The 18,799-nt window shown below is 45.5% G+C and overlaps 1 protein-coding gene across 2 annotated transcripts in view; it reads left to right on the top strand.

The window, feature by feature from the left end:
- Positions 1-1,618: 1,618 nt before the first annotated feature.
- Positions 1,619-18,799, top strand: part of LOC119383620 (probable peptidyl-tRNA hydrolase 2) — a 50,406-nt gene continuing 33,225 nt past the window's right edge. Inside the window, exons 1-4 of one of the 2 annotated variants that reach the window (XM_037651876.2) lie at positions 1,619-1,747; positions 2,119-2,262; positions 6,994-7,083; positions 11,143-11,345. In XM_037651876.2, coding sequence (XP_037507804.1) covers positions 2,131-2,262; positions 6,994-7,083; positions 11,143-11,345 — 425 coding nt within the window. In that variant the 5' untranslated portion in view covers positions 1,619-1,747; positions 2,119-2,130. Of the gene's footprint in view, positions 1,748-2,114; positions 2,263-6,993; positions 7,084-11,142; positions 11,346-18,799 lie in introns of both variants that reach the window. The other variant, XM_037651875.2, reaches the window with a different exon arrangement.

The raw sequence follows: 18,799 nt of genomic DNA, 5'->3' as shown, positions 1-18,799 counted from the left end.
CGCCTTGTTTGTGGCACAGCTTATTCAATACTTTGTTCCTTGGCAGTGGCGTAGCCAGGGGGTGGCACACTGGGCCTGTGCCTCCCCCCTCCCCCCGAAACTTTTTATTCTGCCATGCACAAAATGACACTCGACCACACTTACCTACCCCGACTCCATGCTGGATCAAGGGCATGCCCCCCCCCCCCCCCCCACCTGTTTTTCTTTTTGTAAAGGACTAAATGAGAGCATTGCAATTTAACTGCCCATAACAAGTGCTTATTATGTCTGTCTAGCTTCGTCGTCGCTACACAATGCATTGGTCACAGTTGGTGTGATTCCATATAGTGCTTTCCTAGTGCAAAACAACACCACAGGACAGGACAAAGTACTACTATCAACTGGCATCATTCATTGCGTCATTGCACTCTTTATAGAGAACAGATACCATGGAAGGCAATGTGTAGTGTACACCACGCACAGCAACCACCACAACTTGATCAACAGAACGCACTCATGACACCTAGTCCAAAGTCTGTCATTGGGTTCGCAGTGCATTACTGTTCCTAGCTTTAACCTTGTTTAGCACTGAATTTTCTTTTTTGGATTCGGTATCACGAACGCGCTCTGTTGATAAAGTTGTGGTGGTTGCTGTGCATGGTGTACACTACGCATGACGTTCTGGTGTCTGTTTTGTATAAAGAGTGAAGTGATGCAATAAATTGTGTTAGTTGAGAGTAGCGCTTTGTACTCTCTTTTGTCTTGTGGTGTCGTTTTGCCCTTAAAAATCATTATCAACTCTGTTGTTTGAGCTCCTTCAATCATAAATGGAACCGTACCAACTAGCCCAGTTGTCGACCTTTTTTTTGCTTAATTGTAAACTGTAGTTTGGTCTCACTGGTTTTGTAGGTTGTGCTGGTTGGTGCATGCAAATATGTTATTTGAATTCAGTCACAAATATGCATTGATTGTACCAGAAAGTGCGAAGAAACAGAGCATGCCTCGCTGCCTATTAAATGGCAAGTGCCATTGGGTACCCACTGGTTTTTCTGATGGAGAGAGAGAAGATTAGTGTTGTGGGCACTCGTATTTGAAGAAGGCTATAGTTTCTCCGCTTTCTTTCACTCCAGTTCCCAGTCCCCTGAATGACGTTGCCCCGCACTTGTATTGGTTGCATAAATGAATTTCCTTTCCTCAAACCCCTACTCCCTAGTACTACCCCATTAGACGACAGAGCCTAGAGTCCTCCAATCATATTATTGATAGAAGAACTGTGGAAAGAACAATCAAACGGATGGGATTGAATGGGTTGTCACCTTGGTTGTCACGTCCTATTGAAACCCAGCTTGCGTAAATAGTGCAGGGTAGCAAACCGGACGTGCGTCTGATCTTGCTTCTGTCTTTCTCTACCTTTCGTAAAAGACCAACCTACGCAGTTTCGGTTTCGTTTGTTGAGAGTTCGCTTATATCAAATAAACGATAGAAACAACACTTCCAACTTGAGTTGAAAATGATGCACTATAAACTTTATGCAATAATGCCACTTCTGAAAACCTAACTGTGACTTCACTATAGTACGGTTCGCTATAATTGTAGTAAATTCGGAAGATTCATCGCACTAATCTGCTAACACTGAAAATGCGCTGCCGCGGACTCGGGCGATTTGGGCGGGGAGCGCTGAGCTAGGCGTCTGATCGTCGTATCAGCAGCTGTCATTTCGGCAAACTGGTAGCGCATTTGCGCAGCGTATTTGAACCGGGCGTCTCACGTAAGTACAACTGGCTGTCATCCTACCGCGCTCATTCGCGCATATCAATCGTGCGCTAGAGTTTGCGGCGTGCAATGTGGTGACGGGTGGTTGAAACTTGGATGAACCGATAGATGCATGTCCGATGCGTCATTTCACGAATTGACTCCCTAAATTGCACGCTACGATTAATCGGCTTCAGCCGGGAAGGAGGAGCGTGTTTTTCTTCGAATGACGCTGAGCCTTACGTGAGGATGGCTTAGTTATTCAAGAAATGACCGCCTATTGAGACCACCAGTGCACGCGATTTTCCCAGCTTGCGTTGTATGCACGTTTTCATCTCGCTTAACCGCGGCGTGCGAATATATTTTGTCTCGTTTCGTTCTAGATAGTTAACCTGCGCAATGGAGGATGAGCGGCAAGCCGGTGACGGGGAAGAAAACCCCACGTCCCCCAAGCCAACGAAGTGGACTCCTAACCAGCATCATTTGAAAGTCCTTCTCGGGATGGGAATTAACCGTAACGCTGCCATAAAGGTGAGTTGACGTGAGGCTCGGTTTGTGAAACGCGCAGCTATTTTTCAGTGGTGCGCTTTATTAGATTAGGCACCGCCCGCTTAGCAATGTCGTGAAAACGGCTAATTAATTTAGCATGCAACACAAGCGCACGTTTCGACGTGTGTGGGGATATGACGGCCTAAGAGAAGGTCACCTTTCGCACGACTTCAAAGCACAGCCTACTCTTATTCACATTATTATTATTATTATTATTATTATTATTATTATTATTATTATTATTATTATTATTATTATTATTATTATTGTTGTTGTTGTTGTTGTTGTTGTTTATTAGAAAGGCCTTTATTCCTTGCTTCCACGTAACATTTAACTTGCTTTGTATGCATCAACTGTATCAGCTCACTCACGCAAATTCGTATGACAAAAAAAAAAGCCATTTTTTTAATACTTTCTCTTTGTACACTGCACATAATGCTGCGAAAACTAGAAACCTGACACCGTTCACTGCTCCTATTCACCACGAGAAGATAGTGTATACATATGAGATAAATATATGATTGAAACTGTGTCATACTTATGTGTAATGAAATATGAAAGATTTATCGCACATAGAGCACAGCAGGTCTGTTCTTATAATGGCCATGTTCTTGCAACTAGCAACCACAACAAATCACTTGTGCTCCTGATCAGAAAATAGCACGTTGTGTACTGGAAGCACGAAGTCACACAGAGAGCATTTATAACCTCATGTCCACAATGTGTTATAATATATAAAGGTTAACCAGAAAGGGTTACAGACCAAACACAACTGCACTACACAGAATCGGATTTGGTTGGGGTAGACATCATTTAGCATGTAGGCTTCAGCTATGGCAATCATATGGCGAGTCCATTACCCACCATGGTGGTCTAGTGGTTGTGGTGCTCGACTGCTGATCCGAAGGTCGCACAATCGAATCCTGGCCGTGGCAGCCACACTTTAGATGGCGGCAAAAATGCTTGAGGCCCGTGTACTTATAGATAGGTGCTCGTTAAAGGGGTACTGACACAAAATTTCGCGGCCGAGATAGCCTGCTGGATCGATTCCCGTGTACGTGCGTGTACCATCTGCAAAATATCGACAGCGAATAAAGCTTGGAAGGTATTTTATATGAATTTTGAAGTTCGCGAGCGCGATCCAGCATTATAGGCCGCACCTGGTGCATTGACCCGAGGTGACCCCCCTACTTCCCCTACGTAATAGTTTCAGCCGGTACAAGTTATGATGACGTCGTAGCCGCCATTTCTGTTTTGACGCGCTTCCCGACGAACCGCTCCTCGCCAGCGGGTCAAACCTGAAGTGATTCGCCACGTCGAAAATTCCTTCCATCCCCGCCGCAAGAAAATCGTCGCCATCAGACGACAATGAGCCCGACGACGACAGACCGCGCGGAAATGCGTCACTGTTCTGTGTGCTCACGTGACCGAGCGTTTCACTCGCTAGGTGGTGATAGTTGCACCCGGCGGCTTGTCGTTTTTGGAGCTCTGTCAAACCAAAACTGAGGCTGTGTCGGTAATGAGGAGCTTGTAATTAATTATCTGTCGCGCGCTGCAGCAAACGATGTGCCGTGTTATGACTAACAGGCCCCCAGCAACACATTGCAGCAAAAAAACGCGGGGCGAACATTTTTGTGTCAGGACTCCTTTAAAGAACCCCAGGGGGTCGAAATTTCCGGAGTCCTCCACTATGGCATCCCTCATAATCATATCATTTTTTTGGGGCGTCAAACCCCAATAATTATTATTATATGGTGAGTGCATGTTCGGTGTGCCAGACATGGCACCAGTGCTCAAGCCTAGGTTGAAGCTCTTTATTGTCTATTGAGATCAATGTTTATGCTGCTACATAATACTGTTTCTGCTGGGTAGAACAAGGTAGGAAAAGAAAACGAGATGGCAGTGCTAGTAAACAGAGTTGTATTGGACTAAAAGCAGAAAAGATGACTGTGAAAGCTATGCACAAAATCCTACAAAGAAGTCCACAGAATCAGTTGTGCTGGTGTTTGTAAACAGGAAGGCTGTCAGTGAGGTACTAAGTAGTGTCTGGTAGGCATCCCTTGGCATTAATTTGGAATCGTAGTCCATGAAAAATGCCGGTTAGAAGGGCTGTTATGGGAACACTGAAAACACTGGGCCATCCGTGAAAATTTGGACACATCATGGAGACACAAGAAGGAAGCAGTCTTCGCAGGACTAGTCATGTCAGCTTCACTTGTCCGCCACAGCTGAAGTGCATTTGTGAGATGCTTGAGCAGCTAAAATCCATTTGTAACGCACTTGAGCAGCTAAAGTGCATTTGTGCGATGCTTGAGCTTGGTATGTGCGATCGAGCATAGAGGTCTAATAAACGTCTGTAAATTCTTGGTGCTGGAGGGCAGAAGAGAGGGAGTCCTATCTACACAGACGGACCACTTACAACAGCAAAATATTGAGAGCCCTAGCACCGTGAATCATCCGGCATCTATTAGACCATTACCTGGTGTTAAGAATGGAGTAGTGCCCCTCGGGTGCGCGGCGTAGGATACGAGGTCGTGGCATCCCACCGCTGGAACCGCTGTTGGGACTCGGGTTGCGTGGCCGGTGCGAACACGGGTGTGTATCGTGCTCGGAGTAGTCAGTAATGGCAAGGTGAAGAAGGAAAAGATTTTATGTACAAACTATTTACATATTTTTGCTACCAGGCAACATGACTGCCAGCCCGACCACGTCGGCTGGTTCGACTCCGTTCGAGTCGTTCTCCTTCTCCGATCTCCGATCTCCCTGATCGATGGACCGGCACGGCCTTAAATCCTCTAGCCGTCCATTGTCCAGCTGACGGTCCGCCGGTCGCAGGTGTTGACGTTCTTCTAGTCTCTTGACTGTCCGCCGGCCACAGGTGTTGACGTTCTTCTAACCTCTTGAGCGTCCGCCGGCCGCAGGTGTTTACGGTCTTCTTTTTGTATGTTGAGCAGCCTTTCCATAGCTGGGCAGCTTTGAAGAACGACTGGCGTCAGTTGTCGGGACCGGCTGGGTGAAGACGCCGTTTTCCCCGGATTGCAGACAAAGCATGCGGGGGTTGATCCCTGCTTCCACGTTCGATCAGGTGCTCTGGCACAGCACTGGTGAACAGCACTCTAAGGTCACAACGTACAAGTAACAGGCATGGTACCATGCGGTAGTGTGCGAGGTATTATTGGTCATCTGCCAACTTGTAAAACGTGCTCCACACTCGCCGTCATCGCTGCTGGCTGCTCTGACGAACACTCCCAGGTTTAAATGCACGGATATACCCGATAAAGGGCGAGGGAGAATGACCACCGCCGTTGCTAAATTGGGAGAGCATCGGACGTGTTATTGGAAGGTTGCAGGTTCGGACCCTGCCGGCAACAAGTTGTCTTTCGATCCACTTTAATTTCTTCTCATTTATATCATAATTACAGCAAATAACGTCCCCTATACTTTCCTTGGGTTGATTGTACTTGTATTACCGTATTTACTCGATTCTACCGCGCCCTCGATTGTAACGCGCACCCGTTTTCCGCGACCAAAAAAAAGTACAACATCGATTCTAATGCGCATCCATTTTTCGTGAGAGAAATGAACAAAAGAAGTCCGTAGGAGTCCACCTTCGCACATTCAGAAGAACAAGTATTTGGCTTTTAAAGAACTAAAGTTTAAAAAAAAAGAAAACACAAAGTCAAACGGCGGGCCTTGCCGCTGAAACTGTCACCACTACGGCGGCGATACGAGTCGCATAATAGATCAGTCTTCGTCGCTGTCGGACAACTCCTTGTCGCTGTCAACGCTCTTCGATTTCGGCAAACCGGCCCTGCTTTTGTCCACAGAAACTTTTTCGTGAAGCTTTGCTGTAAAACAATCTTCTGCTTCTATTTGCGCCAGTCTCGCACGCACGTTTCGGCAACACCGAACGACTGCGATGCGGCCCGATTTCCGTCCGTCTCTGCACATGTAATAACTTTTCTTTGAAATGCGACATCGTGGTGCACTCATCGAGTATTTGGAGTGGGCACTTCCATGCCACCGATGCGAATGTAGAACGGGATGACAAACTCCTCAGCACACGTACGAACTGAAACAATGACAGAAATGGCCGAGGCATAGAGTTTCCTACAATACTTACTAGAGGGAACTCTGGCGCTAGTGTCTATGGGAGCTGCAATGCATCGCGCTTCAGCCAGCATGGGAATCATGGGTAGTACACGGATTTGTCTAAACTTCGTTCTTTCGGCTCCGTTTGGCTCCGCGTCGCCTGTATCCGCTTTGTCGCAAAACGAAGTTCAGCAGAAATCGGCAGTTTCACTTCACTTTAACTTCTTTAGGCTCACCGATTCAAATCTGGTCACGAAGTTCACAACGATCCATTCTTTTATCCGAAAGAAAACCAAAACATAGCAATAAACAAAGCCACAAGTGCGTTCGAAGCCCAGAAGCACGAAGACTAGGCAAATCCGTGTACTACCCATCATTCCCATGGTGGCTGAACGATCGCAGCGCCAGAGTTCCCTCTAGGTCATTTTAGGAAACTCTATGGGCCGAGGCGCGTAGGAGGCGGCCATTTTGAAATGCCGATGGCAATACGATAACCGAGTTTGTTTGTTTTTTTCGGTACTCGATTCTAACGCGCATGCGATTTTTCGACTCGTTTTGCCGAAAAAAAGGTGCGCGTTAGATTCGAGTAAATACGGTAAGTTCTCAATTTTTTGCTTGCAGGCACTCTACTACACCGGAAACCAAGGACCCGACTTTGCTGCTGCGTGGATTTTCGAAAACAATGACGAGGACATTGACGCTCCCCTTGATGTGAGTGAAACGTACAGCTTCTATAGAAACACATCTCATGGCTGCTCTTCATTATGCAACCATGTCTCCTTACAGATCCTTACCACCGAAATGCTCCATTTTTACACGGAAGAGTATCTTTAACATAATTTGTCAATGAATACTCATGTGAGCTGTTGTTATTTGAGGATACTTGTGGTATACATTCCCCACATGCCTGACAGTTTAATTTCAGGTTTTTAAAGGTGTCCTTCAAAATTTTTGGAGCATAGTCAGAAAACATTACCGATCAGTAGCCAAGGCTGCTGTGAACGTATGAGGCAAATATGATAGCTCTGTATAAAACAGGAAATTTACAATTTTGTATCAGAAACAGCAAAAAAATCTCTTGCAGTCTCCTTCGCATTGGTGTCACCGATAAACGAGCTCGACAGCTATTGGCTGATTTTAGGAACAGCACACCGGTGGGTGCTTGCGAAGGCAAGCTGCTGCATTGTGTTGGAACTGCGGCCATTATGAAATGCTGTCACGTGCCAGCATTGTGAATGTCTGAACCACAAGGTGCTGAACCACGATGCGTAGCAGGGGTGCAAGCAGGATTTTATGCCTGGAAGGGGAGGGGGGCTGCTGTTTAGCTTCCAGCACTCTTGTGGTGATGAAAGGAGAGAGAAAGTACTCTGCTTGTGCGATAATTTCGCCTATACACAATGAATAAAAAAACTTTTTCTGAACAGGTTTCTGAGGCAACGGGGTCTGGTATTGGTAAGGTCATTCTATGATAACATAGAAAGCTGTTGCACGGCGTCTTAAAGGGGTACTGATACCAATTTTCAAAGCTGTGTTTACTCCGCCGTACGAATCCCCTGTATGCAGAGATGGCTCTGAACAAGTGTGAAATTCAGGAAATGCAGATGAAATACTTTCTTTTGACATTAAAGTCAGTTTGCACGTAGCAAACCTGCTGATATCAACACTAGCGTGTTGTCGACCTACAATATCCATTCTGGGGACTTTAGGTACCAATATAGCTAGTTGTGACGACGTCAAGTGCTCACACATACAAAATGGCTGCTTTTGAGTCACTTTCTTGTTCGTCTGCTCTCACTATGCGGTCACTGTAGTTCATAGTACCTGTGTAGTGAAGTTGAACTTTACTCTATTGCCATGTGTGCACATGAATACACAGTCTGAAGTGATCAGAAAACAGGGAGATTGTTTTATTTCCCATTGCCTCCATGGCAGTGGCATTTTGTCCTGTGAAATCATGCATCAGCAGAACAGGGTACAACAGATCTATGTTCCATAGATTCCCATGCGACCCAGTGCTGAAACAAGTGCAGGTCGATTTTGTGCATCCATCGTTGACTGTGCACTTGTTGCCACAAGTGCGCAGTCAACGATGGGTGGATGAAGTCAATGATAGATGCACAACGATGTTGCGCGATGGATGCTTCGCGCAACAGACGTGAAGCGGCCATAGAAATGTGTCAATATCTTGTGCAAGGAAGTGACGAGGAGGTCATAACGTGTTGTGACGTTGGGGTACAGTAGGAATCGAAACTAGCTTTTAAAAACATGCACCGTGTTTATTCACGTAATGAACGCACATTTTTTTGTGTGTGTGTGAGAAACCAAAGCAAAGTTGGGAGGTATTATGCGGGGCAAATTTTACTTGGTAAATAATAGGACATGTTTACTAGCGAAAAAAGACGTGGACGAGAAGAAGGAATACAGGACAACGCTAGACTTCAACTAAACTTTATTACACATAACATTCAGGTATATATAGACAACTTGGTGAGCGCATGCGCGCAAAGGTCCTGTTAATACCGAAACATTAATCAACACAGAAGAGTTATCAGTTTCTTTCCAGATAGCCAAGTTCCTTGTCAGAGAGAGCCAAAGAGGGACTGCTGACACAAGCGTCAGCTTCTTTTTTAATGACCAAAGCTTCAAAAAAGAAGCTGACGCTTGTGTCAGCAGTCCCTCTTTGGCTCTCTCTGACAAGGAACTTGGCTATCTGGAAAGAAACTGATAACTCTTCTGTGTTGATTAATGTTTCGGTATTAACAGGACCTTTGCGCGCATGCGCTCACCAAGTTGTCTATATATACCTGGATGTTATGTGTAATAAAGTTTAGTTGAAGTCTAGCGTTGTCCTGTATTCCTTCTTCTCGTCCACGTCTTTTTTCGCTAGTAAACATGTCCTATTATTCACGTTACCAACTTTCCGCCTTAAATTTACTTGGTAGCCACAGCCCACTCCCTAGTTTGTTGGTAAGCCATATCAAAAGTCCGCTTTTTTTTTTAAAACATCTCGTATGGCATGCACATTAGAACAGAGTGTAAAATCAGCAGTGCAATATATGGTGCATTAACCCCATCCCCGAATTTCAAAGGCCATACTGCGGCTACCAGAAACTCATCTGAGTGGCGGAAGTTTGTCATGGTGTCCAAAAATGATGCCCGGTCTCCTGTGCCTCATGTGATTACATTATCCTGTTCCAAGTTAGAACAAATCACTCGTATTTCTCTTTCATGACGAACAGTCTTGGGCAGTAACTAGTTTCTAATAACATGTTGCCAGTAATTAACTACTACCTCTTTAGTTAACGTGTAACTGTAACTTGTTACGTTTTTATTTGAGTAACACTCTTACTTCTGATATGGTAATGGCAACATTATTCTGTTACACTTACTAAAGCACATATGCTTGCACCTAGCAAAAAAAGTTATAACACCATTTTATCTCTGGAAAGAAAAAGCAGAAGAAAACAGGTGGTAAATAGTGCTGATGTCTATGTTTATCACAGAAAAGCGTTAATATTTCTTTGTCACATGAATATACAGTCAACTGCCAATTTTTCGGACGTCCGATTTTCCGGACATGCTCGAAAATTCGGACGCTCTCGCGGCACCGTCACCAGCCCCATAGACGTCATGTTCAAGAACGTCGGAAATTTCGGACGCTGAAACTCTTCGGTGTTCGATTTTTCGGACTTTCTGGCCAAATTGCAGGTCCGAAAGGTAATCATTGAAGCCCCCACCTCTGCTGCGTCTATCATCTCGTAGGTTCGAACCAGCGCTTTCGCGAGTTTCAGACTCTGCGACAGTAGCAGAGTCCGAAAGTCAGCTTTGTCACGATGCCGAAGTGTTATAGGGTGAAGCAGACCGGAAATTCAAAGGGGCCGTTATCACGGCGCCGTGTGGCGATGTCTTTACGGATAAGCAGTGGAAATGCACGGAGGCGTGATGGTGGCAGGTGGCAAACACGCCAGTACGGCTCAATCGCTGACAAGCCTTACGATAAGCATCTTCAGTCAACTGCTCGATAGTGCACGTGGCCTGGTGCAGTTGCATGCGTAGCGCACGCATTTAATAGGCGAGAACCCAAACGCGCCGCGCCACCATTCATGCTGCCTCTTTGTGCGACCGCTAAGTGCGCCGCAAAGACGCGTTGCCTTCACGAACGAAACCAGCTCGTCATCGTACAGCGATCACATCACACTGGCGGAGACACAGGCGAACTTGGTTGCACGTAAGCGGAAGTGTGGGCAGCAACGCATTGGCGACTTTTTTCGGCCACCGGGACCCTGAAGTGTCAATAAAAGTTCTTTTTTCTGACGCATTTGTTTTTTCGGACATTCTATAATTCGGACTTATTTACGTTCCCCGTGGAGTCCGAATTATCGGTCGTCGACTGTAAATGTAAACAAACTGTATTGTTTGTTTTTATGACATTTTAATAAGTAATGTTCTTACAGAGACAATACTGTTGCTTGACACTGCAGTAACTATATTGCTTCTTATTTAGCTTCAAGTAACTCTAGCTATAACACTGTTACTTTTTGCTGGTGACATGCTCACAACTGGTGACGAAGCAATCAAGGGTGCTGCAATCCACAATTCTCAAAATTTTGAAAATTGGGGTACATGTTACAGTTTAGGGTATTTTCAAGCACTTAAACCCCATTATTGTGCATACAGCTTCCTTGCGTCTGGTTGAAGAAAGATACAAGCTGACCTCTCGCGGCGAGTTGCACGAGGTGTCCTCATCTTGCTCTCATCATCTTCTTCCAGCTCGACCCCTTAGACGAAAGTGACACAGAGGACGACGACGCTCCCGAAACGTACAAAATGGTCTTTGCGGTCAACAGTGAGCTCGAGATGGGCACAGGAAAAATTGCCGCCCAGGTGGCACACGCCGTCCTCGGCTTGTACAGGCTGCTCCTGCAAGACGAGAGGAAGTATGGCAACATGCTCCTGCTGTGGGAGGAATACGGGTAAGTGGTAGTATTTGGGTCTGTGTGTTCTCGCATCCATGCCATGCAGGCTAGCTTAAAGGGGCCATCATTACACGGTCACCCAGCAATTTGCAGTTTTCAGTGAAAAATTGAAGTAAAGGGCCTAGTGGACCTATCATACATGAAAAATAGACTCCAAAAGAATATTTCAGTGTAAAATAAGCCCTCGAAGCTGCCACCTATAAACCCCACCCACCACCCGCGACCGCCATTTTGCCATGGCGTGTGTGATGTCATGTGCTGCATGGAGCGGAGTTGTTGCCTTCAACCAAAGTTTCAGTCGCTGTAGGTCGTTCAGTTTCAATTTCAAGCTGAACAAAGCTGCAATAGCTCAATTGCTTGTGCTGCTGACCACGGAACAAAATGGTTCACTGGAATGCCGACGCTCGCACAGCAAGTAGCTTTGTTACGTCAAGGCTCGCAAGTGGGCCAGTGTTGTCCAAGTCTCAGGCTGCTCACATGTTTACAAAAATATTCAATTATGAATGAACTTTTCGACCAAATGTGCTAAAATTACGCCACCATTTTTGTGAATGCACAAAAATTAATCCACATAACACAGATTGTAATAAACAATTGGGCGTCATGGCTTCTTTAATTAATGCCATTCTCTAGCACCTTGAAGGGACTCTCGCCAGGCTTCTGTCAGAAGCCTATGTTTATTAGTTGTACAGTTTGGGGAGCATTCTACTGCGAGAGAGAGACGAAAGGAGAGATGAAGCACCGAAGGTTCACCAAAACAAAAGATCCACTTTTTCCCTAGAAAGTGAGAGGAATTAGAAGGAAATGAAGGAAGAAAGAGGAAAACACATGCACACAGTCTAAGCCATCGACAGCACAGGATAATGGTTCACAGTGTTAGTGTACCTTGTGCCGCTTGTCGTAACTATGCTCGGAACAGTCTTGGGCAGTAACTAGTTACTAGTAACGCGTTACCGGTAACTAGTTACTTTTTTCAGTAACTTGTAACTGTAACTAGTTACTTTTAAGTTAGAGGAACTTGTAACTGTAACACTGTTACTTTTTTCGCAGTAACTGTAACGGAAAGTACCGTTACAGTTACTTCTGTCTTTATGAAAAATTATCCAACAGCAACACTTTTTCGAACTTTCTTCTTTACCAGATAACCTCTCCACCCCTCAACTTTCCAGAATAGGGCTCCCCTCGCAGTTTAGGAGAGGAGGTGACTAAGCGTATTATCTTCCCTGCAGAAGACCGAGGTTGGAGGTCTGTCATTAACGCAACATGTAAATCAATCGTGGTTCAACTGAAACGCCTGCTAAGTTCGCGTCCGTTTTTTTTTTCAGCATATATATCCTTTTCGTCACTTGAGCATCTAATTATGTTCTTGGTGTACAGGTGGAGGAGCATTAGGATGCCATGTTTACAGTCTCCCCCGTCTGAGGCTCCGAGCTAATCGCGTTTGACAGGTGGCTAGAGAACAGCAGAACGCGAAACGGCTAAGGCCAGAAATTCCGTGAACTAGCGAAGCGATATTTTAAAACTTCTTTGTAACTGGTTGTAAAATGTTTACTCCGACTTAATGCAACAATTATTAACAAAATGACAGACGTTTCACCCCCAATGCAGGTGGCATCCTAAAAAAAGAAAAAAAGAAAATGAGCCGAGGTCGACCAGTCCACTAGTCACACATGTCCTTGTAAATGTCCAGTGGGGGACCGCGGCTGTTTTTGCAAGCCGCGGCGAATGAACCACGATTCCAGGAGTTGCTTTTCCCCCACCTTCGTTCACAAACCGGCGTCGTCGCATTGTTTAGGTCAAAGCTATGACCTGTCATCCAGCAGTGCTCAACAAGCTCGGTCTTAGAACGCGTTGCATGGGTTGCTTTAGCGACATTCCGCTTGAGTTCTTTAGGCCTCGTTGATCATTTCCTGCCCGTTTCGCCGATCCCCGCATCGCACATTTAGATACCGCCATGATCATCCGCAGGTGTGCAGTCTTAGGATTTCGTGAACACACGTTGTCATGTTCCAAGGTATAATAACGGGACATAGTTAAAAACGGTTTGTATGCCCAGCGGACCGGAAGCTCTCCGAACAGAGTCTGACACACCTTAAACATATGGAGCAGACACAATGGACGTCGTAACCACTCGTGATGCACTCCCCGCTGCTCTTCGCATGCGCTTCTGGGTATAGTTAATAAACGTCTTAGGATATACTGCCGTCGTTCCAGTACATCAACCACGTTTTCCACTTCAAGTAAGAGGCGTTCGAAGTGATTGGTGGTGTTGGGCCCCCTTTTATGTTTTCTTCGTCTAGGGTTTTACGATGTGCAACCCTTATTAAATAAATTCTATAATTTGATTTGTGATCTATTATTTTATACAGTAACGAAAAAGTAACGACGTTACTTTTGCACAGTAACTGTAACTGTAACAAGTTACTTTCAGAAACTGTAACTGTAACTGTAACAGAGTTACTTTTTTGGCTTAGGTAACTGTAACTGTAACACTGTTACTTTTTACTGGTAACGTGCCCATGACTGGCTCGGAATACGTATTGGTGACAATGCTTTCACATCCTTCTGCCGCAATGGCTTATGAGGTCAGTATTCCAAAATAATTTTTTCTGGCAGTCGTCTGTTGTTCATGTGAGCTTGGGCAGTTGCACGCGACCATCTCTGTAGACTGACTGTGTCGAGGGCCATAGCGATAGCTTTGCTGTTTTCCTGAATGGGGGGGGGGGGGGGTGGTTTTGGCAAAAGTAGCTGTGTGAGGTGGTCGTGGTCAAGTGGTACATGTAGAAGAATTTTTGTAAAACGGTGAAGCAGTAGCTGACGCAAAAGCAAACGAAATTGCACGCGAAGAGGTGAACTACCCGTCTGTACGAGTGTATGCACCAGCCAGCAATGGGGGCTTCGTCCTGTGCTTGATGGATGTCATAGACACATGAACGCCCACCCACTCCATGTGTTCCAAATCTCCTAACTGCTCAGCCTTCTGTTCGTTTATTGCCCTGCTCCATTCCCAGAGGTGCTGAGCTGTGCTCTGCTCCCTTACGGGCTGTAGAAAACACCACTTTCCTTTTCCATAATAACCATGTTACACTTGTCACGTAGTTACTTGTAATTGGCTAAACAGAAAAGTGATGCTTTTGTACTGTTGCACATATGGAACTGCCAGGATGTGGTGGCTTTCAATTACCATCATTCTTGGCAATCTATACTCCATCTAAAAAGTTCCCTTCATTACTGTGGAGGCTACGGGCCCCTTAGCCAATAGGAAGGGTGAAAATTCCTCACAATGTATTCATCCGCGCCGTGTCGTCTGCTCAGCGTCCACCTGGCATCGGTGCGCACATGTTGTAAAGCGAGCGGATGGCAGCACTGAAAAAATGAACATGGCTGCACCCAAGGACACTGGTGCCCTCTGCCTCGAATTTATCATGTCATTGTCGTGCGCTGTGTGGCTTGCAAGTTCCAAACTGGCGCTTGTATTTGCTTTAGATTTATGTCCTGACGCCTCAACAGCAGTGTATTCGTGACTATGCTGCGCTATTTTCATGAACCATTATCAATAAATTATCGGCACGTTTGGCTTAGCAGGCATGGCTAAACAAACACAGTTATTCCACTGCTGCGCCAAAGTGTGCCAAATTGGATTTACTGCGCCATTCTCATAATATCGACGAAAATTGCGCCAAACTCCGCCAGAGTCTCGGGTTTGGGGGCGTCCAGCAATCGTACCGCCGGCGCGTCAAAACATGGGCAGCTTGAGCTTGGGGCTGTCAATGTTACAACCACGGACTAAGAATTATTCTGCTGAATTAACAGCGCTGGCATGTGCGTCCCGAGTAAGCCATGATGCTGTGAAAGGTGCCGACGCAGCTTCTGTTCTGCAAGTCGGCTCGACGGCAAAATGCGCTCTCCACAGAGGCTCGTGACGTCTAGGCCAATCAGCAGCGTGAAAGTGTGGCGGGGATTCATCGGCGGGCGTCGTCTGTTCCAGAAACGCCGCTGATAGCTCGTTTCAAGTGTCGCACGACACGTAATGAAAGCAATGTTCGATAACAACTACACACGTGCCGCTGAAATGTCTGTACCTTCTGTTTCTGGACAGTGAAATCTGGGACCGTTAACAAAAGATATGTATGGAACACTATAGAATTTTCCATGCTTCACGTCTATGGAAGAGCACATCAATGGTGAGAACGCGTTGACACTTTTCCTCAAGTATACTTTATCCATGGATCTTCATCCAGCAGAGCTTTTTCGTAATTCCTTCCACCAGCACATCCGGGTTTGTAATCGCTCTGCGGTAAATACCCCCTAAAAGGGCATGCCGTTTCGAACCCGTGAGTGCTAAAGTCCCAATTAGAATTTTTTGCTTGCTTTCAAAAAAAAGTCATCTCATTAATACAAATTAATTGCATTGTTATACGAAGTAAGGCTAGCAGCTAACCCTTTTGGACCGAATCTCGCGTTACTCAACAAAACGCTGATTCAAGGGAATACGTCCGCTCCAGGAACCGAAGCGGTTTTCGTGCTGTCAGTTCTCTGAACGCGAAGTTAGCGTTAAGAGCACAGCAAGTTTACGAGCTGTCTCCTGATGCCTTGAGACAGCGCGTGCGCCAGCGACTGCTCCTTTCGAGCGACACAGTCACCCTCTCCCCTCATCTGGCGTCCCTTCATGCTCATTACGGGCGGGTCGTTTCCTCTCTGTTTGATGAGCAATCGACGGCAGGCCCACACGCAGGAAGATGTTATCGCATGCGCTCTCTGTGCGACGGAGATGGCCGGCTCGTTTAATTTCCGCTTCAGCCGCGTTCGTCGCCAGCGCTCGCGAGCCTTTATCCGCCAGTAGAATGCACGGGGTGATGTTATCAATTTGGACTTATACGAAAAATGACGGTAATGGTGACAGCAAAAACTCATCCATAGTGTCCATATATAATTGTTATCAGAATAAAAAAAAATTGAGCCATATTCCACTTTGCGAAGGGGATGATCAGCGAAGCTGTTTCGTGCACTGCACGAGGGTGACATGGCAGAGGACAGTGTGGTATGCAAGGCCAAGTTGCTAACAGCCAGGCTGGTAACGTTCAGTGCGCAGTATTAATGCGAAATCCTTAGATGCTCCATCAAATGCGAAAATTGACCGTCGGCAGTGTCAAATGATTGATGCAAAAAATGATATCACGCAATGACGTCATAGATCTTCAAAACTTGTGACGTCATCATTAAGTCATACATCAAGATGTCACGTGATGGCGTCATCACATGACATTATCGCTTTGCACTAGGGGTGTGCGAATATTTGAAAGTTTCGAATATTCGTCGAATATTACATTCGAAATATTCGTATTCGATTCGAAAATTGTGTATACGAAAAGTTTCGAATATTCGATAACTTCGAATATTCGAAAAATTCGAATATGCGATTCGATTATCATGCATAAAATAACTCGTCTTCCACATTTCTGCTGTGTTCGCATCGTTAAAAACGTTGCCGAGAGGAGCGATAAACATCGTAAGTACACGGAGGCACGATATCTGCCTGCGACGAGCGCCCCGATACGTATGATTTATTGCTGGTGCATCTCCGACGTGCAGCGCTGTTGGCGATCATGTAACCGTACATTTTCAATATTATGCGGCCGTAACGTGCCGCACTACCACTCGTTAACTATGCGGGACCACTTCTGAAGAAAGACAGTGACCCATGTGACTGGTGGCGGACTGTAGGCACCTTCAGATACTCCGCTCTGGCAAAGCTTTGCACCATGTAACTCCCTATACCAGCCACTTCTGTTCCAAGCGAGCGTGCCTTTTCAGTGTTGGGTGGGGTGGGGAGGTTGTCTCTGTTACAAGGGAGCGCCTGCTGCCTCATCATGTGGAGCAACTCATATTTCTTCATGATAACATGTAGTCATTACTTTCATTGTGCCGTGATATCTGGTTGTGTTGTGGTGTGCATTGTGCTAGCCTGGACATTGTGTTCTGGAGATAGCAGTGGATGTTGTGTTGCCAGTCAGGCTGTTAATGTTTTTTTTTCTTCAAATAGCTACATGTTAAATAAAATATCGTTACTGTGGAGGCATTTTTCGTTTGATATTCGATATTCGATTCGATATTCGAAGGTGGATATTCGTATTCGATTCGTATTCGAGAAATTTGATATTCGCACACCCCTACTTTGCACTGCTTCCGTGATCGGTGTGCCGGTCATGGCGGTAATGCAAAACCAGGTGAGGTGTAGAAAGCTTGCAATGCCTCCGATTATGGAGGCGGTGCAAAACCACGCTAGGTGCAGAAAGCTTGTAGGGAGGGAGGGGGAGGATCAATACATCAGTCGAGAAAAAAAATAGCACCTGGCTTTCGCCTTGGAGTTGTCTTAGGGGAATGCATTATGGACAGTGCGACTCTTTAGCATTCAGGCTCTAATGTACATCACAGCATTTGTCAGCCACGTCTGCTGATAATCACATAGATGTATTTGTAGTGTTATTTCATGAAGTACAATTTTATTGACGCAGTATTCTGTTTATAGAGGTTAATCCAGTACACTCAACTGCATGAGCCCTTATTTTGGCATTATCGAGTTAAATATGGGGTTCTCCTGAGATGATTTTGTCGATTAGATTTGCAATGAACGTAAATATTTCCAGCTCTGCATAAGAGCCCCATAATAGTTATTCAGGTGCCCGAATGTTAATGCAATTTGCTTATCCACTGCTCTCCCAGATGTAAAATTAGTTGCTCCAGAGTGCTCCCAGATGCAAAATTACCTGCTCCAAAGTGCTCAAAGATGGAAATTTTTGCTGCTCCAAAGTACTCCAAAATGAATATTTTGCTGCTCCAAAAACTGCTCCAAATCAGAAGTCCTCGGTAGCGTCACTGCAAACAGCGCATCTCATCAGTAATGACAAAACGTACCTGATACTTTGTCCTCATCATGAGATGGCACAAAGCGATGGTTCATCTCGCCATTTATTTGTTGCTGTCAGCGCTGTGGGCGAGTAGCAAGCGCAAGTTCGGATCAAAGCGGGCGGTCGCGTCTGTATGAACGCTGCCATGTTGAGTTGTAACCACTGTTACAGGCGGTTACTGATGCAACAATTAAAGAAATACGACATAAATGTGATAAAGAGTAAACATATCACTTGTTGATGTGACGCAATTCGTTCCAAGCAATCGTAAATATCTCAACTGTAAGGTAATTATATCTGGTACTATGTTTTGCCATGCAAGCATGTGTCTTGCTTACACCCCGTAGCTTTGGTAGTGCTGAACGGTAGTGGTGAGATGGAGTATAGAACATCTCGAAGGCATGCATGGCTAGCACCCTTCTATCTCTTGCATTAATTAATACTAAAATAGCTCGTGAATACTTAGTTTTTTGTTATTGCTTCACATAGAAGTTTTTTTTTAACCATCAGTGGGTCTTTTGCGGGTATGTGCTTTGAATACCA

The sequence above is a fragment of the Rhipicephalus sanguineus genome, chromosome 2 (assembly GCF_013339695.2).
Source record: "Rhipicephalus sanguineus isolate Rsan-2018 chromosome 2, BIME_Rsan_1.4, whole genome shotgun sequence".
NCBI lineage: Eukaryota > Metazoa > Arthropoda > Arachnida > Ixodida > Ixodidae > Rhipicephalus > Rhipicephalus sanguineus.
This window is presented reverse-complemented; position numbering and strand designations above follow the sequence as displayed.